Source organism: Panthera leo, chromosome B1, assembly GCF_018350215.1.
Source record: "Panthera leo isolate Ple1 chromosome B1, P.leo_Ple1_pat1.1, whole genome shotgun sequence".
In the NCBI taxonomy this organism is placed as follows: domain Eukaryota; kingdom Metazoa; phylum Chordata; class Mammalia; order Carnivora; family Felidae; genus Panthera; species Panthera leo.
The window spans coordinates 102,091,507-102,116,182 of NC_056682.1; the positions used below are offsets into that span (position 1 = coordinate 102,091,507).

The following is a 24,676-nucleotide window of genomic DNA, read 5'->3' on the forward strand; positions in this document are numbered from 1 at the left end:
TTTCAATCTGCAGGTATCTTTAGGTCTGAAATAAGTCTCTTGTAGGTGGCATATAGATGGGTCTTGGATTTTTTTCTTTTAATCATTCTAATAACTTGTGTCTCTTGATTGGAGCATTTAGTCCATTTACATTCAGAATGATTATTGATAGATATGAATTTAGTGCCACTGTATTACCTGTAAAGTTGGTGTTTCTGGAGATTTTCTTGTTCCTTTCTAGTCTTTGTTGTTTTGGCCTTTCTTTCCCACTCAAAGAGTCCCCCTTTAATATTTCTTGCAGGGTTGGTTTAGTGGTCACTAACTTCTTTTGTTATTGTTTTTCTGGGAAACTCTTGATCTCCCTATTCTGAATGACAACCTTGCTGGATAAAGTATTCTTGGCTGTATATTTCCCCATTCAGCACATTGAATATATCATGCCACTCCTTTCTGGCCTACCAAGTTTTTGTGAAGAGATCTTCTGCTAACCTTATTTGTCATCCCTTCTAGGCTAGGGATTTCTTTTCCCTCTCTGCTTTCAAGATTCTTTCCTTATCTATTTGGCACATTTTACTATGATGTGTCTTGGTATTGGCCTGCTTTTGTTGATTTTGATGGGAGTTCTCTGTGCCTCCTGGATTTGGATGTCCATTTGCTTCCCCAGATTAGGGAAGTTTTCAGGTTTAATTTGCACAAATAAACCTTCTCCTTTTTCCCTCTCTTTTTCTGGGACTCCTATGATATGGATGTTACTAAACTTTACGGAATTGATGAATTTCCTAAGTCTACATTTGTAATCTAATATTTTTTCCTTCTTATCAGCGTCATTATTTTCCATAATTTTATCTTCTTTATAACCTATTTGTTCCTCTGATTCTTCCATCCTTGTGGTCATCATATCTCGTCAGTTTTGCATCTCGGTTAGCATTTTTAATTTCAGCCTGATAAGTTTTAAGTCTTTGATTTCTGTGGTAAGGGACTCCTTGGTGTCTTCTATGCTTTTTTCAAGCCAACCTAGTATCTTTATGATTGTTGTTTTAAATTCGGGTACAGGAATAGATCCCTGGCTGTGATCTCTTCTTGTTCTTTCTTTTGGGATGAACTCCTCTGTCTTGGCATTTTTTCTAGGTCTCTGTCTTCTGTGTGTTAGGAAAGCCTGTTATGTTTCCTACTCCTGAAAGTAATGGCTGTATTAAGAAGAGGTCATATACTGTCTAGGGCCTGGTGCTTCAGGAAGTATTTCTGTTATATTCTGTGTGCATGCTGCTATTGTGTTTTGGCTGCTGTTTCCCTCAGGTCAGTCCTCTGTAGAGTTTGTCCTTGCCTTTAGTGGGGACTTGTTTGGACCTTGTCTACTGTGTTGTGCATTTTAACTAGGTGTGTTTTACTTCTTGTTAAAAGAGGCTAGATCCTCTTTGCCCTAGGGCTGAAATTGCAGCACTGTATGGTCAGTAGACTTGGTGCACGCGGGAGATTTGTGCTCATCTTCTGGGGGAGGGGCTCCCTACTGCTCTGAATCTCAGGGACACTTGCTCTAGTAAAAAAAAAAGAACCTACAGAGTGCAGGAGGGAGGGCATTGGTGTAAGCAGCTGAAACCTCCACTGTGGGTGCTGTGCTGATCACTGTAGCCTGTCTGGGCTGATGCGGGGGAGAAAAATGGCACCAACCTGCTCTCTTGACACCAGAGAGGGGAGTTTGTGCCTGCCACTTCTCAGGAAACCCTCACAGAAGAGTGAACAATTTCCTTTTGTGTGTACCAGGCATCCCTCAGATCCCTTGCCTTCACCCTGTCTGTGTCTGAGCCATCTTCCCACTCCTGTATTTTATCTCAACTGGCTGGGTTTCAAAACTGCAAATTTTGGGGACCAAATGCCGCTGATCCTCTCGAGGAGGGTCTTGCCACACTGGGGCTGGCGACAGTTTGTCCCCAAAGTGCTGTTACACAAAGGCACAGGGGCTTGGAGTTTATGGTAAAGTGCAGCAAAAAGCTGGTGTCCATGTTAGCTGTCCTCAGCAGGAGTCTTTGCTTGTATGCTAGTGAACGGGGCAGCTCACTGGTGCCTGACCGCTCTTTTGTCCTCTGAGAGGCAGTGCCACCTCTCCCAAATGCATTCCAAGAAGGGGAACTGTCTCTTCCAGTGTGATGCAGGAGATCCTCAGACCATGCTGTCCACTCTCGGTCCTCTTCTCTCCTGCACAGGAGCCCCTCTATGTCCACCAGGCTCCACCCAGCTATGGTGCAGATTTCTGAAACTTCAGACTTTGAGCTCCACTCTTTGTAAAAACTTGCGATAATCAGCTCTTCTCATTTTCCCTGTTCCCATTTCCCCAATGGTTTTGGGGAAGTATTTTTTCTTGTGCAGTGCCCTGTGTCCTGTTCTTTTTCTCTCTTTCTCTCCTGTCTCCCTGATCCAGGTTCCCTCCCCTCCACAGCACCAGCAATTCTTTTCTACCCCAATCATGTCTCTGCACCTCCCACCTTCCACGATGTGGCCTCTTTTCTCCTTCTAGTTGTGAGTTTGTCCTCTCAGTCCTCAGATTGATTTCCTAGGTGTTCGAATAATTGGATATATATTATCTAGCTGTGTTCAAGGGATGAGGCTAGCATAGAGTCCTCCTAGTATCTGTCATCTTAACTCCCAATCCATTACTCAGCTTTAAACGAAGTAAGTTCTTGGATCAGCAGCTTTCAGGAGGTTGGAGTGGTGTTAGAGAATTCCAGATCCTCCTTCGCAGCTAATAGAATTTTCCTATGGGCACAGGATTGTATTTGTGAGTTCATTTTTTCTTTATGTTTCCCTAACAGAAAATAGCAATACAAGACTAGTCAGTTGCAAGGCAGACTCTCCCTCTCCACCTCACGAAATACATCTAGCAAATATGGATTTCCTTTATAATTTCTCCTTCACTCTTCTATTCCAAACTTCTCTAGATTTTGTGTCAAAAGGTCAAGGGAAGTTCTCAGCCATGAATGTCTGTCTTTGGCATTTCCTCACACCCTCATTTGATTTTTCATATGACATTTCTAAAGAAGAGTATGGATGCATCACAGGAGTTTGTGTTTCTGTTTCTTATTCTCCTTGTTGCTTTTGAATGATTTAGAAGAAGTGGGGGAAATTCCCAAATTTATTGTCAAATTCAATCTTCTTGTGTCTGAAAACTGTTCTGCTTCTATACGAGGTGATCTTTGCTACGCTGCCTAGAGGCTCCAGAATGCTGTACATTTCGTATTTTATAAGGAGAAGAATTCCCTGTCTGTAGCATGATACTCTGTGGTGCTCCAAAATTGATAGTATAAAAATAAACTCTGAGAAAAAAGGTTTAAATCAGCTATCAAACTTCACAGATGAATCAAATTTCATATAAATGCCTTGATTATATTTAGATAAAATCTCTTTACTATGGATTCCATGAGTGATAACAATTGGTTTTAGTTTAATGAATTCTTGTTTCATGCAGTGTAATTATAATATATGACTTACTTAAAGAAATCCCAGATCTTAATCTGCTAAATGGGGATTATTTTCTTCAAAGTGGTGACCTTTTGGGATACTCTAATTCTAATGGTGCTACCACAATTCAGAACATTTTTGGAATATCACTAAAGAATTACTTTTATAATAAGTTTATAAGACACAAAAATTGCTTCATTTTCATTATTAAACTCAGATAATTCTTAATAAGACTCAGTGCCATATGACTACTTTTTTTTCAAAAATAGTCATATCCATCTTCAAAAAAACATGGCTGTCTCCAGCTGCACCTTACGTGTTTTACATCCAAATGAGTGTTTCCTCTCCAAAAAAATTACTTCAAAAGTAGAGAGACTCAAGTTTGCCTCAAAGTATAACAGAGGAAGAGTTTCAAAAATACTTTGATCAATTACAGTGTTATTTATATTAACATTAATTATTAATAGTGTGCTGAGGTCATTTTTGTTATGTGTGTAAATATTTTTTTGTTATGTTACAAAACTAGAGATGATTTTTTCTGGAGAACATAAGGACTTGGAGGGATAGCTATGATTGAATTCTGCTCATGAAAAGTTCAAGTTAAAGGTACATGGATATGCTAAAGTGACTTTAAGAAATGGGAATTTTTTCTAAGACTCCACAGACACAAGATTGTAGGTTCTTGGGTCCTATTCTCTCTGGTGTCTCTTGTAGCAGCTCTGCTTTAACTACCTTCTTCAGCTTGGGAACTCCTTTCGCCAACGTAGTGTTATACTGTCTTTGGCCCACATGATGGTCCCTAGTCCGAACCACTAAGGCTACCATAGGTGGCTTGGTTTTACTGGAGGCACATGGCATTTTTCTCTAAAGGAGGCAATATGAGACATTCACATTAAGCTTCATTCATAATGAGGTTGATGGCACATTACGGACTCCCACTATTATGCATGGTCCCTGGTAACAAGGATACAAAGATACAGTCCATGCCTTCAAGGATCTCTCCCCTGGAGTGAAATTTCAAGATTGAGGTGGGAAGGAAAGAAAAATAGATGAACATTCACACAACCCTGTGAAATGTGGCATAGGTGAAATGTAAATAAAATGGTATGAGAACCTTGGGAAACCCATAGAAGGGGAATATTTAAAAACCCATCAAGTAGAAGCAATTCTAGTCTCTATTTCTCTAAAGAACAGAACTTTGACCAGTGGTTAGAAGGTATAATGAAGCAGATTTGATGCAATACAACAGAATTGTTTTTTAACTGCTACAGTTGTCTAAAAATAGATTAAACCAGCTGTCTGGAAAGAGTAACAGGCTCTGAATCACAGATGTTTATTCAGAGGCTGTGCAATGGTGATGGATCAGGATGTCTCACAATGAGTGGTATGAAAATATGAAAAACACATGACTTCCAAGGTCCCTTTCCTCTCTCAAATTCTACTCTCTACTTCTGAGTTCTTTATATTTGTTCATACTAGTCTTACCTTACAGTCATACTTTATAGATTTCTAATATTCATATTATGGAATACTCATGGACAGTCAAATTTGGCTTCTCTGTAGGATTAAATGAGAAAATGAATGTAAAAGTATCTGAAGGAGTTCTTCACAAGTGTTAGTTGAATTTGAATTAGTGAAAAATAAGCAACTGAAAAGAAAAGGTTTGATGCCTTTTGGGAGTGAGGGACATACCCATATATCCAACTACCCACATTTCAGTCCTTCTCCCAGTCTTAATGAAGGTTTAAAAAATGAACTCAGATTTGTTTGCAAGAGGTAATTTTTAAGGTAACTACCATCTAGGCTTTCAACACTCTGGATAGAGAAAATCTGTGATCTACTCTACAAAAGTCACAATGTCTACCTTAAGGAGTAATTCATAGGATCATACCAAGAAATTTGGATAATTCCTGGAGGTTTGTGGACTGTGGACTTCTATTCCATTAGTTAGTAACTTGACCAAGAGGGAAAAATAATGAGTTTGTTAATGGTCAATTTTGTTTTGGGTACTGGCTTTGATTAAGGAATCAGTTGAAAATTTAAAGGTAATATTTACAATGGTAATTTTACTTGCCACATATGAGTTTTATGATCCTTGCCTGTAGTATTATTAAGCATTATTAACATTGGTTAATCAAGATTTGCTTTATAGAAATATACATGATAATGAGAGCATAATAGTTATACTAATTGAACACCTACTATGTAATTTACCTGTATTATCTCTTTTACCATGTAGATTCTAACATTTCCATTATGCAGACTAAGTCACCAAGGTTCCACAGCTTGTAAATAATGTAGTTAGCAACTCAAATCCAGGCAATTTGCCCTTGCAACCCACTTTTTTAACTGCTACACAGTACTGCCTTGGGTTCACTGGACAAGATACCTAATAGAATAGAAATAGCTAACCTTTGTCCCTTGTCTGAACTCCACATCATTTTGGAATTCATGAATTATCTTTCCAATATGAACTAAAGGATGAACTATTACCAGGTAGTGTCATGTGTGGAGAAACTAATTTCAATCCAACATCAGGTGTCTTCTTGCCTTATAGAGAAGCTCAAACTTAGTACAGTGGTAGATATAAATATATTTAAGCTATTAATATTAAGATGCAAATTTTAAAAAAATGAATATTTTTTGTGGGATAAATGGAAAGCTTTAAACACACCAGATTTTGGAGGGGAAAAATTTAAGCCTATAACCACAATTTTCCCTAGTAATAGTTATAGATATAGATATAGATATAGATATAGATATAGATATAGAATAGATATAGTAATATATCTACTTATTTTCCCTTCAATGGGGAGTGTAATCTGAGTAACTTTCTACATGGTGTTTCTAGGGAAGCTGAACTCATTTTAATTTTTAAAATATTGTACTTTCCTCTTCCTTTCTGGAAGTAAATATAAATTTTCATAGATTTTTTTCTTTTCTTTAAATGTTTGTTTTTGAGAGAGAGAGAGAGAGCGAGAGAGAGAGAGAGAGAGAGCGCGCACACACAAGTGGGGGAGGCAGACAAAGAATCTGAAGCAGGCTCTAGGCTCCAAGCTGTCAGCACAGAGCCCAGTGCAGGACCTGAACTCAGGAACCATGAGATCATGGCCTGAGCTGAAGTCATAGACTTTTTCTAAGCATAGTTTTGGATAACGTTAAATATTTTATAGGTTATTATACTAGAGAATGTGGGTAGCAATATTTTAGTCTTCAAATTTTATCTTTATAAATAATACTAGCAAGAACTAATATTTTCTAAGCAGAAATTCTACTTTTAGATGCATTTTATTGTTTAATCTGTACAACCTATAAGTTTTTATTACCCCCTCCTATATTTTATATGAGTAACTGGAAGCTTAGAGAGGTTGTTAAGTACCTTAAGTTCACTCAGCTATTAAAGACATGTGTTCACATTAAGAGATTTTTTAAAATTCTGAACCCATTCTGTCTCCCTTTAAGCAATCTTATTTTTTGTGGAGGTAAGATTTCTAAATAACACATTCCTGAATGGTTCTAAACAAGACCCTTATAAGCTCTGAATTATTCTCTATTTATATTAACTAAAGTTTTTACAGCTTTGTAGAAGTGAAAAATATTTGTTTATTTATTATAATTAAGGGCTGTTGCTGCTGAAGATGGAATGAATGCCCAGGCTGGTGAGGCACATCAATTTGATAGGCACCTCTACTTAGGGGATGCCTGGGTGGCTCAGGCGGTTAAACATCTGACTTCGGCTCAGGTCATGATCTCATAGCTCATGAGTCTGAGTCCCCCACCGGTTTAGCTTGAGCCCCACTTCAGGTGAGCACGAGTCCTATCTCTCTCTCTCTCTCTCTCTCTCTCTCTCTCTCTCTCTCTCTCTCTCTCTCTTTCTCTCTCTCTCTCTCTCTCTCTCTCTCTTTCTCTCTCTCTGTCTTCCCTTGTGGGATTCTCTCTCTCTCCCACTCTCTCTCCACCCTCACTCACTTGTGCCCTCTCTCTCTCTAAAAGAAAAAAAACACAAACAAAAAACCTACCCAGAAGAATATTTTAGTAGTTGTATGTTGTTGGGTTTTTTTTTTTTTGGTTGTTTTTGGTTTTTTGTTTCTCGTTTTTTGTTTTTTGTTTTGTTTGTTTGTTTTTTTGATAGAACAGGGGAGGGACAGAGAAAGAGGGAGAGAGAGAATCCCAAGCAGACTCCATGCCCAGCATGGAGCCTGCCGCAGTGCTCAATCCACAAGCATGAGATCATGGCCTGAGATGAAATCAATAGTAGGATGCTCAACCAGCTGAGCCAACCAGAATCCCCTTTAGTAGTTTTGATTTTATTAGATTTTGAATTTTAATTATGAACTATTTCTAACACAGAATGGTACCACAAATATCCTGTTAGACATCTGTGCCACTACCATCTTGATTTAATAAATGTTAACATTTTACAATATTCTTTTTGGACCTTTTTTGTAAGGATTTTTTGAGACGACAAAATTCCCCTGCCTACTCTATTACAATAGCCTTTATCCCTCCCCAGCGATCTTCACTATATTGAAGTTCATGCGAGTTCTTGCCATGTTTTCTTCTATATATTTATTACTTAAATGAGTACACTCATACCTTTATGGACTGGTTTTATGTGTTTTTGAAATATACATAAATTAATAATATACTACATATTCTGCTTTTTTTCCACTTTATGCTTTTGAGAATGATCTATGTTAATATGTGTATATCTTGTTTTCTATTCTCACTGCTACAGTATAATCCATTTTATGAATATTTAGCTTATTTTCCATTTTTGAGTATTATAAATAATGCTGTAGTGAACATCTTAGTAAATGTCTCCTTTTATGCATTTGTGTTTTTTATGGATTACATACCTGAGAATAGTTCTATCAGTTTATATTTCCAGCAACAGGGTATGAGAGTTTCTCATTGTTCTCAGAAGGACTTGATATTAACAGATTTTCAAAATTTTGCCTACTAAAAATAGCTGCCCTGTACATCTTCAAAAATGTTAGCATCATGAAAAACAAAGGCCAAGGAGCTATTCCAGATTAAAGAAGACTAAAGATACATAACATCTAAAAACAGTGTTGTTCCTCAGTTGGGAAAATGAAACAAAGTCTGGATTATGTATTAAATGGTTTTTGCTCCCTTGTTAATTTTTTTGAAGTTTGATCATTGTAGCATGGTTATATAAGAGAATATTCTTGTTCTTTGGGAATACTCATCGAAGTATTTAGGGATAAAGGGACATGATGTCTCAGAATTATTTTTAAATGCTTTAGCAATATAATAATACAGAGAGTGAGATTAAGCAATGTAGCAAATTTCTAACATCAGTGAATCTAGGTGAAGGTTATATGTGAATTCATTTTACTTTCAACTTTTCTTTAGATTTGAATTTTTTTCAAGAGAAAAAGTGTTTGCTAAACTCATAGGTGTGAATTTATTCATTAATTTACTCTTCTCTGAGTACTAGTGAGATTGAACATCTTTTCCTATGTTTGTTGGTCATTCAGATTTCCTTTTTTGTGAATTTGAATTCCTTTGCCTAATTCTATTTTGCCATTTGTCTTATTGACTTGTCAAAATTCTGTAATATTCTCCTTACTGATTCTTTGTTGATGTGTTTTGCCAACAACTTATCTCACTTTTTGGTTTGTCTTTTAACTTTGTGTAATGGGTTCATTAAGTAGTCTTAACCCATATAAAATAACTTTGTTTTCAATAATTTTCCACTAACTGTCCTATTTTGAACTCTTCTTTTCCATTGAATGGAGGATCTCTTTACAACTTCTGGTCAAGATTCCAGAACATTCCAGTGACTTGGTTATTAGAAAGTCCCATTTTTGTAATTAAAGAGGCAGTTAAGTTTATTTTGATGTATAAATCTTCAAATCAAATCTAAAGCTCTTCTTCTCCTTATTTTTTTTAGCATAAGCTAAACGTTTCCATGTCTCTAGTGGAGAAAGGCTGTCGTCTACTTTGTACATATCTCCCCCTGCTAGCTCATCAAGGTGCTAATCCTCTGCTATGTGGAATGGGAAGAAGAAGCCAGAGGGCAGGCATCTTTTCATTTGAGCTTACTGTGGTGCGGTTTCTTCCTTGTCGGTCACTACTGCTCTAATGTTGACCAAGTTTTAACATCCTGACTGTGGCAGACACCCATGTGCTGCCTCTCTCTAACTGGGTTGGGGGCATGTTTAGAGGGTTTGAAAAGGCCATGTAAACTACTTTCCTTTTGCACAGCTCCTGAAGCAGAGATCTGACTCTGATTTAAGGTTCACATCTAATTTTCACCTTTTCCAAAAGGATAGTGCATCTTCCCAGCCCCATTTATTGAATCCTTTCCCACTGAGATGTCTTTTTGCCTTCCACCCAATATAGTGGAAATTAATCCTTTTGCCAAATAATGAGAATACAGGTTGACCCAAAGGCTGTTCCTCTCTCATCTCAGTTCTTTTTTCCCCCTGACTTAATTGCCAGGAGCAGGTCAGCAAGTTTGCCAGAATAGACATTTAACTGGAAACAAGATACCAGGCCTTTTGTTTAGGCAACTCTAATCTTTATGAGTGATTGCCTTGGCTTTCCACCCTCCTCCTTAGCTTCTGGGAAGTGGAGGTGTACCACCTCCCTTCCACCCAGGAAAAAGAATAACCTCTCCAGAAGTCCATGATCCCTCCCATGTCTCTGTCCTCTTACTTATGTGGGGTGAGAAGGAAGTTGGTGGTAAGTACTGGTCTAGCAATTCTCAGTAAGTCTTAATGGGAGGTGGCTGGTCCCAATTGCTAGTGACAGCTTGGTCTTAGACCATGGAGTACTTAGTATCCCTTCTCATCAGTTTGGGATTTATCAACAATTCCAGGACAACCGGAAAAATACCATTTGACATAAGGTTGCATTTCACTGGTATTTTCTTGCATAAAAGTTTTTAAGTGTCTTAATATAGTCAGATTTATTAACCTTTTCCTTATAGCTCATCCTTTCTTTTAGCTTTTTCCTTTTTATTTTAAGTTTATTTACTTATTTCAAGAGAGAGAGCATAAGAGGGGAAGGGCAGAGAGAGAGGGATAGAGAGAATCCCAAGCAGGCACCGCACTGTCAGTGCAGAGCCCTACACGGGGCTTGAATCCATGAACCATGAGATCATGTCCTGAGCTGAAATCAAGAGTCAGATACTCAACCAACTGAGACACCCAGATGCCCTTCCTTTAGCTTTTTCAATAACTGTTTCCCTATTCTTTTCAAAATTTTGCTTTTTACATTTAGATCTTTTGTCTATTTGACTCTTTAAAAACTTTTTTGTTTATGGTGTATGAGGTGTAGAGATCTAATTTTAATTTTCCCATAAGGATAGTTCTTGTCTCAATACTATTTGTTGAATAGTCTCTTCTTTCCTGCTGATTTGTATTACCACCTTTTAAGCTGCTTTTAACTGATACACATTTCTTTGTATTTTCTTTTCATAGGAATCAACTCTGTTGTCCCCTAAACTAAATTAGATCCCTGATATGTTCACCCATCATAGTGAATTGTTCCATTGAAACTTTATTAGTAGAAGTTGTGTTCACTATTGCATCCCTAGCATTTAGTACAGTACCTGGCACAGAGTTGGCTCTCAATAAATGTTTGGTGAAGGAATGAGCAAATCCAGGCCAAGATCCACGTGGCTGTGAGTCTGCCCTAAAGTCTACATTCACAGATTTCAATAGGTTTTATATTTTACTGTGATTGGTAAAATGGATTTTTCCTTTTCAATAACATAGGCTCTCTCTTGATCTGTTGTTCTTTGAGACAGACATTGTGAATATTCCTAGATTTATCCTTTTCTTGAGCTTGGCATCTAATGGGTCACTTAGGTTCATAATTTCCACTTCCTAAAAATTAAGACAGATTTTCTATTCCTACTATATTTTCATTTCAGTTCAGGCCTTCCCCCTCTTTTATTTTTTAATGTGATATTTGATATATGCACAAAAATGTGTATAACACATAATAAGTTAAAATTACATGTACACCTATGGAAACTACCACCTGCCTAAGAATGATAACATTATCTGTCCATGGCCTCTACTTCATTGCTTCTCTCTGGCCCGCCCCTTGCCTCCACCTAAGAGGTAATCACTAACTTGAAGTTTGGGTTTCTCAGCCTCTTTCTTTTGTTTTCTTTTCAAATATAGACCTGGTACATAATGCAAATATTCCTACCAAGCATTATATAGATATACTTGTTCTTGAGCTTTTTAAGAATAGTTTCATACTTTGTGAAGTCTGCAAATTGAATTTTTCATTCAACATTTATGCTTCTAAGATTCATCCATACTGCTGTGTGTGGCTATGGCTAATTTCATTATTTAATTTCGTTAGTGGACACAATGACGTTACATTGTGTAACATACCACCATTTGTCTATTCTCCTGTTGATGTTTGTTTAGACTGTTTCCAGACTTTTATTTGCTATTTTGGACAAGATTGCTGTAAACATTTTTGTTTATGTCTCTTTGTCCACATGTGTAAAGTTTTTCCAGGCTCTGTATCAAAGAGTGGACTTTCTGGGTGAAAGGGTATGTGAGTATTCAGCTTTAAAAGATAATGCCAAATTGCTTTTCCAAGTGGTCTATCTATACTCATGCCAGTAAAGTGTAAAAGTCCCCATTGATGCATATTCTTTCCAACATTTGGCATTATGAGATGTATTAATCTTTTCCCTGTGCAGATGTGTAATTGTGTCTCCTTTTAATTGTAATTTGTATTTCCCCAAGAAAAGAATTTGAAATTGTTTTATAGGCCTACTGACCATTCTTGTTTCCATTTCTGTGCAATGACTGTTTGTCTTTGCTCTTTTTTCTATTGGGTTATTACTCAAAGTCACATATTTTAGATCCAAATTTAATTCTTTATCAGTTATAGGTATTGCCAATATTTTCTTTCAACTTGTGACTTTCTTTTTTACTTTTTTAATAGTATCTTTATAAACAGAACTTTTAATGAAGTTTTAATTTTAATAAAGTTGAATTTATCAGTCTCTTCTATTATACTTGGAATTTTTAAATCTTGTTTTAAAAACACCCAGCTCTACACTGAATTTATAAATATATTTTCTTATGCTTTATCTTAAAGGATTTAAAAGCTTTGTCTTTCACATTTAAGATGCATCTGGAATTAATTTTTGTGTACATGGTATGAAGTAGGGCTCCAATTTTATTTTCTTATTATGGGTAAACAATTATCCTGTAAGAGAATTTATTTAGATTGAAATATACTCAAAATACATATTGCTATGAAAGGAAAGCACACAATATAACAGAATATATGGTATTTAGAAAGTATAAAATATATATGTGGTAATTAGTATGTATACAGAATTTAAAGAGACATACACCAAAATAACAACAATGATTATCTTTGGATAGTAGAACAATTGATGATTTTTGTTTATTTCTTTTGTTCTTTTCTGTATTTTCCAATTTTTCTCTGTCGAACATATATTTGACAGTGAGAAAATAAGGTAGTATAGGTGATAATATAGTATCAGCACATCTTAAAGAGAAATCATCAGTTGAAAGAGAAACCATGAATTGAAATCTTCCAACTTAACTTTTTTTTATATAGCATCTTCCATTCCTAGGGATATGGGAGAATGTTTGTGGATTATGCAGTAAGTCTCAGTAGAAGGTGAAAAGCCATTAAGTTGTGGAATCTGGGTTAATCTTCTGTAAATAGTTATATAAAATCTCTCTCTCCTAAGTTGTGTTTGCTTTACAGGTAATGTGCGACTCTTTGGAGAATAGGATCTGGGTTACTTATATGTATCATTGGTGACATAATCATTTCTTTTTGATCAACAGCAGATAATGAAAAGACTTATAAAGCGATATGTTCTGAAAGCACAAGTGGACAAGGAAAACGATGAAGTTAATGAAGGTAAGCATCTCCAACTTGAGAAACATCCTTTTGCAACTAACTTAATGAACTTGGGAAACTTGTTATTGAAGGATACTTTAAAAATCCAATCTCAGGTAATAGTTCCAAGATTGACAGGAGAATCTTATGTTAATTTCTAAAATTATCTTTTTAAAGGAATGGTTATTTAAAATGTCATTCAGAGACCATTTATCTCTTCTCGGAATGCCCTGATTCTTAGAACGTAAAACCTGCTATCTTTCTGGAAGCTTTTAAATCCCTATTATATAAGGTAGTCAGTAGTTTCAGTTCTGTTTTCAGTGAGTGCACATGAGTGTTAACCTTTTTCCAATATTAACATTTTCCAATAAAATAATTGACTGCTTGGCTCAAATAGAATCCACATTTCTTCAGGAAAATCTTTGCTTTGTTATACACAAATCTTGCTCTCATCTAGTGTTTCTCTTTTGCCTTTCACTTTTCTTCTTGGCTCCTTCCTTAATGGTGCCTATTTTTCCACATATATCCTAGGCAGGGCATCTGTCTGGATTATAAAAATGTTTCACCAAAGGCTAGGTGGGTCAAAGCACAGGCCCAGAGTTGGAAGAAAAAAAAAATCAAACTTGGAGAAATAAGTTGCCTTAAAAATGGAAACTGTAGCTTACACCAGTGAGATGCCACCAGATGATCTCTATCTGTGCTGATAAGAGAGAAAGGGCTAAACTAAATAAAACTGGTGATGGGTTTTGAAGCCATTACTTGATGAGCACAAGGAATCCCTTGAAAATCTGAGTCAGTCCAATGATACATGTATGTAGAAAAGAAGTCTATGAATGTGTGATTGAGGATCAGCAAAAATCCAATCATGATGCCCTAGAAATTGTCTCAGGGAGATAGGATTGGAAAGGGGTTGTAGTCTAGAAAGTGGAAATCTGATCATTTGTGCAATAACCTCCCTGGTGGGAAGGGGTACAAAAACAAAGTGATCTGGGGAATTGGATGGCTGAAAGCATTAAAACCAAGGAGCATCTTCCAAGTCCTTGCACCAAAGAGGAAAATGAGTTAGTGAGAATTTGGAGTTTTGAACAAAGTTCTAATTAAACTATCATACAGTTTAACAGCTTCATTAATAAATGAAGGGACTGAAGTCTGAAGAGGCTGAGTAATTTGTGTTTGCTGTATTGGCAGACTACATGTAACACTTAATGTATAGTCTTCTGGGGCACCTGAGTGGCTCAGCTGGTTAAGCATCCAACTCTTGATGTTGGCTCCGATCATGGTCCCATGGTTGTGAGATTGAGCCCTGCTTTGGGCTCTGTGCTGGGAATGAGATCTGCTTAAGGTTCTCTCTCATCCTCTTCTTCTGTCCCTCCCCTGCTCTCTCTCGTTCTTTCTCTCTCTCTCGCTCTCTCTCAAAAAAATAAAATAAAATAAAAGTATAGTTTCCCCATAAGTCAAAAACAAGGAAGGAGGATATGGCAGTAGGCATGCAAAAGGGGATCCACTGGGTTTATAGTCCAAATGTAATACTTAATGGAGTGAAAATCTATTTATTTCACCAAAGACTGGCCTTGTGATTTCAAATTAGATCATATTGCCAAATGGGAAAGGAAGAAGCACTTTTTTTTTTTTTGGTCTGAACAAAATGAATCTGAAAATGTTTTATGTGTAGTCCTAAAAAATAGAATTCTTTAAGATAAAGAGGTTCTGACTTTCATATATGTAAGAACATAGAAATTATACTTTAAACCATGATAAAGGTAGCAGGGAATATCATTAAAGGTATGTTTTACATGTGATTCTATTATAAAAAGCTGTTGAAATACTAATGATTTGAAGAATCACTTCTTATAAATTCAAGATAAATTTCTGCCCCAAAGTTCACCTTTCGATGTCAATGGCTTATCTACATGATAATCATTTGCAAGAGAATCCAGTTTTTAATTGCAGTCTACATATGATCAAAATACTGCCAAGCTTAATTATGGGTATAGTTGTGTTTTAGTAGCCAAAAGTCTCCTATGGAGTTTCTTAGGTATGTACACATTGCTAGTGGTTTCACATCTAAACTTAATTTCACCGTTGCTTGTTACTTCCTTATACATTGGTTCTCTGTGTCTTACAAACCCTTCCTTGGCTCCAAGTTCATTACCACTGCCTTCCTTAATAATCACTTTATGTTCTTCCCAACTCCTCAAACTTGACATAAAATTTAGTTGTTTCATATGAGTATTTGCCTGTTAAATAGATTGACTAAGCTTTAATTAAGTTGCATTTTGCTGGGGTTCTCTTCCATCCCAGCAAAGGGGGATGATCCACGTAGGTTTCAACCCTTATGGGTCTGAGGGAACCAAAGGGACCCTCTATAGACAGGATGGAGATACCCTGAGTGCAGATCAGTTAACAGAAAAATCACCCTGTGTTAAGAGGTGATTGAGCCCCAGAACAACACTTTAACTGAGTTCTACTACTGAAAACATAGCTGGACTATTTTTATAGCTTTTGTCAAACATAAGTATATTTTTAAAGATTAATATTTCTTAAATATCTTGAAGGAAAAAAATTGAAAAAAGTACCTTGGACTTTATGAAGCAAATGTGTTCATATTGTATGAATTCATTCTTTGTTCTTTTCTAAATCCAAAGAGCAAATTACCCATGATATGTTTTTTTTTTTAATACAAATACTATAGGTGAATTAAAAGAAATCAAACAAGATATCTCCAGCCTTCGTTATGAACTTTTAGAGGACAAGAGCCAAGCAACTGAGGAATTAGCCGTTCTGATTCATAAACTCAGTGAGAAACTGAATCCTAGCATGCTGAGATGTGAATGATTCAGTAACCTGGAATAATGGCTTTGACTATAGCACAAATGTGGGCAATAATATTTCTAAGTATGAAATACTTGAAAAACTGTGGTGTAAATTTTTAGTTTTAACTGCCTTTATCATGTGAATCTTTAAAAGTTAGGTCTTAATGATTTTACTGTTTTATCACATGAAAATGGTCTTCATTTTGATTGTCTGCCTTGACATTATAAACAATGACATGCCATTGTATTTAAAGGCCCAGTATTATTACATTACTGACATTTTCGTCCACTTTAGAATAAACTCTATGTCTTTGCACTACCTGTTTGCCTCCAAGAGACCGTAAGCTCCTTGGGGACAGGGACCATGTCTTATTCATCTTTGTGTCTCCAGCATCTAGTACAGTGCCTGGTACATAGTAGGTGCTCAATAAATGTTGAACCCAACTGAACTGCCCAACAAAATACAAATAAAAATAAAAAGGTCATCACTATGTAGCATTCCTTCCGTTGTCCAAATGCTGAAGACATTTTTAAAAAAAAATAGAAACATGAAATTTTATAACTGGCTATGACTTGGTAAGATTTTCTTAGAATTTTTGGCATCACTCATAATCCTAGAACCTTTGAGCCCCGAATGAAGAATTTAACAATGAAATGGGTTAATAGAAAATATAATTACATATTTAAGTTTCATAGAATTGTTCCAAACAACACATTAAAGATTTTTCTAAAGTATATACTCTTTGCTTTCTGTCTTAAATTTTCATTTGTTGTTTTTCAATAACGTGAATTTATTTAGTGGGATGGTGAGTTTTTTAAAGTTAGGGGATATGCAGGGTTGCTCTTTTGTTATAACCTTCTAATTTCTGCCTCTGATGCTTTAATGCTAAATAAGATATCAATGACTGACTTCTATCTTGCCCATTAGCTTCATTCTGAGTTTTAGAGGGTATGTCTATGGGAAGAACCAGGAAAAAGCAATGGCTGTCTACCTGGAAACACATATCCAAGCCTCACCAGGTATGTTTCGTTTCCCTTCGAGGCATCTCTTGCCATCATTGCTTACAATGATTGACATCCTTTTTCTTATCAAAGCATTTCAATTACACTTTCTATACAAAATAGGTGGTGATGAATCTGTATTTGATTTTTATTTTATAAGTGAGTTAAATACTGGTAATATCCACAACACCTCATGCATCCCCTTAATAAAAATGGGGGTACAGGCCAGTAATTTCCCTCATCTCTTCACAGACCATAAAACAAAGTATTTTTTTTTATCAGCTAGGTTTTGTCTCATGGAGTTATGCCTATCTGGATTCTCTTCACTCTGTTTTTGTCAAGTCAAACAGGAATACGAATTATCATAGCTTAAGGGTAGTTTCATAGGTTCTAAAAAACAATTAAATACATTATATGCTAAAACTCATTAATATCACACATTTTTTGTTTTCTAGACATGAAAACAAAATGACCACTAAATGGTAGCTCTTTAAAGATTATTTCTTAATTTCTACTTTTGGGGATTTAAAACAGTTAATGTAAGAAAAGAACTTTATAGGGGCGCCTGGGTGGCTTAGTCGGTTAAGCGTCAGACTTCGGCTCAGGTCATGATCTCACAGTTCGTGAGTTCGAGCCCCGCGTCGGGCTCTATGCTGACAGCTCAGAGCCTGGAGCCTGTTTCAGATTCTGTGTCTCCCTCTCTCTCTGCCCCTTCCCTGCTCATGCTGTGTTTCTCTCTGTCGCAAAAATAAGTAAACATTAAAAAAAAATTAAAAAAAAAAGAAAAGAACTTTATACATTTTTGCTACCATTTTAGAATATTTCATTAACTTTTGTGCTTTGCAAATGGTATTTTGTGTTAAACATTTTTCAAACTTTATATATTTTATGTTATACCTCAGAGCTAAATAAAATATTGATTTTTTCTTTGTTACTATAGTATGTTGTTACTATAGTTTATATTAAAACAGTAAAGATATGAAATTTCCATAATAGAAAATACTTACAGTCTTCTAGTATTGTCTAGGATTCCAAGAGTAAAAGGTTTTTCCTGTACCTATGGGACAGCATATTTAGTAATCTTCCTAATTGGGATTGAAAAAATGTTGAATGGAAAAGTGTCAGATTTAGCTGAGGACATTCTTCCTAGGATCCTTGGAGTGTTGAATGAAAATAAAGCTCATGGCAACTATATCCTGTAAGAAAATACATTTTTTTTTTTTGTCGTCTATGCCTTTCACAACTGCAGAGATCCAAACATAGGTGGTTTTTCCTTTATTTACTATGCTTATGTAAAACTGGTACGTTTCTGTTATTTCATTTTTTTCCTTCTTCATAGTTTCTAGGTGGTAGCCAAGAAAGAAGATGTGATGCCAAGATGTGGTGGATACTATTGATATCCTACCCAGATCCTTTTTAATGGGCCAGTGCAGGCATCTCCCAGATTCTGTGAGTGTTCCCAGAATAGCAGTTCAAAACAATCCACTTCTTCAGGGAATTGCCCTCAACTGAAAGGAAGCCCTGGATGTTATGTCTCCCCTTCCCCATACCAGTGACCAACTGGGGTGGAAATAAAAAGGCTGGGCCCTTGTCTTAAGGTGGGCCACATTTTTTGGTGTAGTTCATGCTCAAGAGCTGCAGAAGGGATTAGGCTTGGCCAGACTCCAGTTGAGACCAAATCTGTGTTTAGCTTTTCCCTCTATTATCCTGTCTCCCTTCCTCCCTTTCTGCTGAGAACATTCCTTCAATATATCATACCCAAATCTTATTAGGCTTTGTCCCCAGTGAACTCATCCTAAGACATAGGTATTACTGTGATAATATAGATGCAAGGTAAGGATTATTCTAGGTGATTGTTATCAAAATTAATACTTCTCTGAGGTTAATAATAACTCTGGGCCAGCAACACCTTGTCTCACTGTTTTAACAGGAACATTGGGCTTAGAAGCAATGCTCAAAGAATTAGGTGGGGCAACTTGGAGAAGGGAACATTTTAACAGAACCAAAAACAATTTTGTTTAGCGAAACACATTTAGGTGATTATGATTAATTAGAAAATCATCCAAGTCCTATATCTGTTTTTTAACTTCTTTGCTATTCTTAGTTTTTTCCTCAGTTACAGATAAAGGAAAGGAAGCAACTCTCAAATTGCTTCTTAGGCTTACTCTTTAAAAATTTTGGTACTGTAAGTGTTTCTGTATTAAATTTGCTGAAGACCCTTGACTTAATGGAATTCACAATACATTGAGAAGCTTAGATTTATAGACTTGAAATAAAACAGGGAAATAAGCAAAATAGTATCTGGTGTCTTCAGAGTTCTGTGTACTTTAAAAACTTAAAAATGAGATGTATTTTGTGATTGTTAAAAGCAAATTTACTACAACTTAAGACAACTGTCTTAATCGTGTCCAATATATTTTTATTTCAAATGCGTTAAGCCAAATGAAAGAAGCTGTTAGAAATGGGAAGGTAAAGTGTCTTATGAATGATGTCTGAAAAGAACTGAAGTCACATTAATTGTTTATTGTGTGCCCTGGGACAAATCTGGTCTTCTACCATGTTCCATCAAACAGGGCTTTGCCACAAGCAGATTCTCAGTCTTTGGGTGTCTCAGAGTTCTTTCAGGGGATTGGTATCATCACCCAAGGTGGTAATGATCTTTCTTTCCATGTTTCTTTTTTAAAATCAATCTAAAAGGTTATTAATTTTTTAAAATACAAGTTTGAGAGTTTCCCAGTTGGTACCACATGTTAGTGGAGACCAATGTATATACTCATGAGTCAATCACTCAGTCAACCACCTTTAGCTGTGTTATGGTTTTAACTATAATGCAATTTAAATTGCTCTTATTCTTAGTCATAAGTTGTTTAATTTATACTCATAAGGGTTGCTTTGAGACCGCAGCATAAGGTTTATAAGTTACTGAAGTGCATGATACTTCTGTAAATTTGTCTGAAGGTGATTTTTATCACATTTAAGATCTAATCATTTTGTTTTTTTTTTAATGTAATCCACCAAGATGTCTCTAGTACCTTAAAATATGTTTAAAAAGATAAATTATAGTGGCAGTTTTCTCTAACTTGGCTTTTCATTTTTGTGAAGAAAAACTCCCCACCCTGCTAATTATATAAGAAGTATTTAAAATTAGTACTTTGAAAATTTTGCCATTTAGAAACAAAACACAGTACTTAAAAAAAAATCACTTGCCTTTTCTAGATGCAAAATGAAAGAATTCTAAGTATCATAAAGCTCTTTTTGTGTATTTTTGATGCTATATCATAGCCCCATTTTAATGTTTTAAAATAAATTTGATCTTCAAAATAAACTCTTTTCTTTTACACAAAGTAAATAAACAGTGGGCATCACTTATTAAATGGGAAATAAGCATTGCCAGTATATATTTTGATTACAAATATTATAAAGATTATAGGAAGAGCCAGGTGGCTCACTTGGCTAAGCATGCGACTCTTGGCTTCAGCTCAGGTCGTGATTTCATGGGTTCGTGAGTTTGAGCCCTGTATCAGGCTCCATGCTGACAGTGCAGAGCCTGCTTAGGATTCTCTGTTTCTCCCTCTCCCTCCCTCCCTCCCTCTCTCTCTCTCTCTCTCTCTCTCTCTCTCTCTCTCTCCCCCTCTCTCACTCTCTGTCTCCAAAAAATACATAAACTTAAAACAGCTTTTAAAAAAGATTGCAAGAAGATGAATTTTATAATGCTACCTTAAATAATATAGCAATCTAAAATAAAATGCCTTATCTTTAAAGCTACATTTCTACACAAACATTTTTTTTTCTCACCTTGGCTTGTAGATGCCCAAATTAATTACAAAATTTCACAATGAAAAAATGAGATAATTATTAAAAATCCTACGGGATTTGAAAGATTATACATTACTATGAAAGTGGTTTGTGGATATGAAAGAGAAAACATTGGATTAATGGTTTCTAAGATTTTGCTCAGCCCTGGAATACTTGTCAAACTTACGAGAGTAATTTTTAAAAAGATAATTCCTGCCCATTCATCAGGTTTTCCGGATTTTGATTTTTTTGTTATAATGCAAAAACGTAGCAGTAATAAATATCAGTACCATTTTCCTTAAGTTGTTAACATGCATTGCCAGGACTTAAGAAGGGAAACAAAACAGACTGGGAAGATTTGGTACCCACTGTCTTGGATAACCGTTTATCAGAACCTTGCAATCTCAGGGACAGTAGAATGCCTACCTTGGAAACTATGCAGTTAAACACAGATTTTGAGGATTGCTTAATTTTTAATTTTATTTTTTAACAATTTTATTTTCAAATTGAAAAATTTTATTAAAAACAATGCAAACATCTTATGGAAAACACAAAACAAGAAGAGGAGTTTATAATCCTTTATAACCAACAAAATTTTTTTTTGGATTTATTTCATAACAAGTCCCTTCCTATAATTGTAATCATAGTATATACACTATTTTATATTATGCTTTTAGTATGATCCTGAACACTTCCCACATTGCTTTCCAGCCTTCATTATTTCCACTTTCAGTGGCTGCACAGTAGTTGATAAAGTGGAGGCACCATTTCTTTATTGGATAGTTATATCTGCATTTTAAGTGGTTCCTCAATGACGACTTGTTACTTTGCTTTGTTTCTGTAAAACTAAATATCCAAAATTGGGGTTATGTGTTAAAAAAATCCCACATTTATAGGTTCGGATGCATATTTCTACATTGCTTTTGAAAGGGTTTTATTGCCAGTTTTAAGCATCGCAGTTGATGAGAACATGCCCTCTCTACAATATGCAGTGTTATCACTTACATCTTTTTCTAATTTGAAAGGTAAAATAAAAGGGTATCTTGCTTTAATATTATCAATTACAAATGAAGGTAATAGATTTCTATAAGTTTGTTCAGTAGCCACTTTCTTCGTGAAATGTCTGTTAATATTTTTACCTGTTTACTTATTGGAATAATACTATTTCTTTATTTATTAACTTGTATGAACTGTTTATAAAGATAGTAAGTTTGCATATATATCCCAAATTTTTGTTTAAAATATTTTGTCACATATTGAAATGTTTCATCTTTATTCTTAATATCTGTTTTCTTCTTTTTGATTTCTTTTATTCCTGTTAAGATCAGACAAGTTCCCTTCTGATATAGGCTGAATTGTGTCCCACTTAAATTCATATGTTGAAGTCCTAACTCCAAGTACCTCAGAATGTAACTGTATTTGGAAGTAGGACCTCTAAAGAGGTAATTACCGTAAAATGAGATCATTAGGATGGGCCTTGATCCATCCAATTTGACTGGTTTCCTTATCAGAAGAGATTAGGATACAGACTTGCAAAGAGGGAAGACCTTGTGAATCCAGGAGGAGAAGATGGGCATCACAAGCCAAGGTGAGAAGGCTTAGAAGATTGGTTTGGTTCCCTGCTCACACTTTGATCTTATATTTCTAGCCTGTGAGACCTGTGAGAAAATAAATTTCTGTTGTATAAAGTCACTCAGTTTGTGGTAATTTATTATGGGGCCCCTAAGTGTTCCACCTTCCAACTCCCTAAATTCTATAAAATTCTGTACAACTCTGTGTTCTCCTGTCTCCCCTATGGCTTTATTTTTCAATTTACTTCTGAGATGTATCTGTATTTTTGTTGAGTCTAAATTGGTATGTGTTTTTCGCAAATTGCTACATAGCTAATCCATCTCCAGGCCCTGCTGTCTATTTTAATATGGAGTTATTTAGCCTCAGAAAAAGAATTGTCTAGAACATTCTGGTATCTAGACAAAACCTTCTCACGTCCCTTGCTGGAAATAGTTATTCTTCCTAAGAAGTACCCCCTTCTCAGGGTTTCAATCTTGTTTCACAATCATTTGTGAACTCTCTCCTAGTAAACCAAAGAAATCAGGAAAGAGGCTGTATCTTTCTCATCTGTATTTAGTATTTCTTTAGTCACAACACTGTACATTAAGGAAGAAATGATCAAAGGATCAGGGAATATTAGCTCTAAGTCAGACCTTGGATCATTATAGGCCACTAGTAGTCTGCAGGTCCCTGAGGCCTATTCAGGGGGTCTGTGATTTTGAAACTCTTTTCATTACACTAAGATGTTATCTGCCTTTTGCACTGTGTTGACATTTGCACTGATGGTGCAAAAGCAATGGTGGTTAAGTACGGTTGGTGCTTAAACATGAATCAAAGCAGTGGCTTCAATAGTTACTGCATTCTTCATGCCACATATTGGCAGGAAACAAAACTACATAAATATGTCCGTTGTGAAGCAGTAAAAGTTGTTAATTTTAAGTCTCAATTTGAATACATTTCTTTCAGATATTCTGTGTGATGAAATGGGAAGTATGCATAAAGCATTTCTACTGAATACTGAAGGGTATTGTCTCAAGGAAAAGCGTTTGTGTGATTATTGGAGATGGTAGCTGGAACACTTTCTTTAAAAAAGCACAACTGACAAAAATTATGATTAGTCAGACTAGAGTATTTGGTATACACTTTCTTGTGAATTCAAGAAGGGAACCTATCATTTTAAGGAAAACCACTGACATTTGTTGCCAATGCTTAAAATTTGACCTTTTAAACACTAATGAGAAGTTTGCAAAATTTGTTTCCATGTTTGAGGTAGATAGCTTTCCAATATTTCACAACTTTTCTGATTAAATCCATGGTGATATTAACATATAGGATTTCTTTGATGTTATATAATGAAGACACATTCCACATTGCAATTAGCTTGTAAAAAACTACCACTTGTTGACAATAAATTTCATGTAATAAAAAATAAAAAATAAAAATAAATGGCCAAAAGTTACTCACGAGCATAAAAAAAAAAGAAAAAAACTACCACTTGTTAATTTTGCGCCAGATTTTCTTCATATACTTAAATAAAACAACCCATATATACCAACAGATGGAATGCAGTAGGAGATCTGGGACTTGCTTGTCTATTCAGGTGGACAGTAAATAGATTTGCAAACACCAATTTGCAGACTTTTTATCTCTTTTTTTCTCCCAAAATATTTTCATTAAAATTTTTATGTAATAAGTTTATTTTTTTTGATTTTTATTTATTTATTTATTTTTTTTTTTTTTTAAATTTTTTTTTCAACGTTTTTTATTTATTTTTGGGACAGAGAGAGACAGAGCATGAACAGGGGAGGGGCAGAGAGAGGGAGACACAGAATCAGAAACAGGCTCCAGGCTCCGAGCCATCAGCCCAGAGCCTGACGCGGGGCTCGAACTCACGGACCGCGAGATCGTGACCTGGCTGAAGTCGGACGCTTAACCGACTGCGCCACCCAGGCGCCCCAATTTTTATTTATTTTTGAGACAGAGAGAGACAGAGCATGAATGGGGGAGGGTCAGAGAGAGAGGGAGACACAGAATCGGAAGCAGGCCCCAGGCTCTGAGCCATCAGCCCAGAGCCTGACGCAGGGCTCAAACTCGCGAACCGTGAGATCGTGACCTGAGCTGAAGTCGGATGCTCAACCGACTGAGCCACCCAGGCGCCCCTGTAATAAGTTTATTTTTAAGTACACTTTTAAAAT

The 24,676-nt window shown here is 35.8% G+C and overlaps 1 protein-coding gene across 2 annotated transcripts in view; it reads left to right on the top strand.

Annotated features, from left to right (window-relative positions):
• The window catches only part of TRPC3 (transient receptor potential cation channel subfamily C member 3), a 72,848-nt gene extending 55,993 nt beyond the window's left edge, over positions 1–16,855 (top strand). For both annotated transcript variants that reach the window (XM_042933926.1, XM_042933927.1), the window contains 2 exons: positions 13,266–13,341; positions 16,013–16,855. In XM_042933926.1, coding sequence (XP_042789860.1) covers positions 13,266–13,341; positions 16,013–16,155 — 219 coding nt within the window. In that variant the 3' untranslated portion in view covers positions 16,156–16,855. The remainder of the gene's footprint in view (positions 1–13,265; positions 13,342–16,012) is intronic.
• The last annotated feature ends 7,821 nt before the right edge of the window (positions 16,856–24,676 follow it).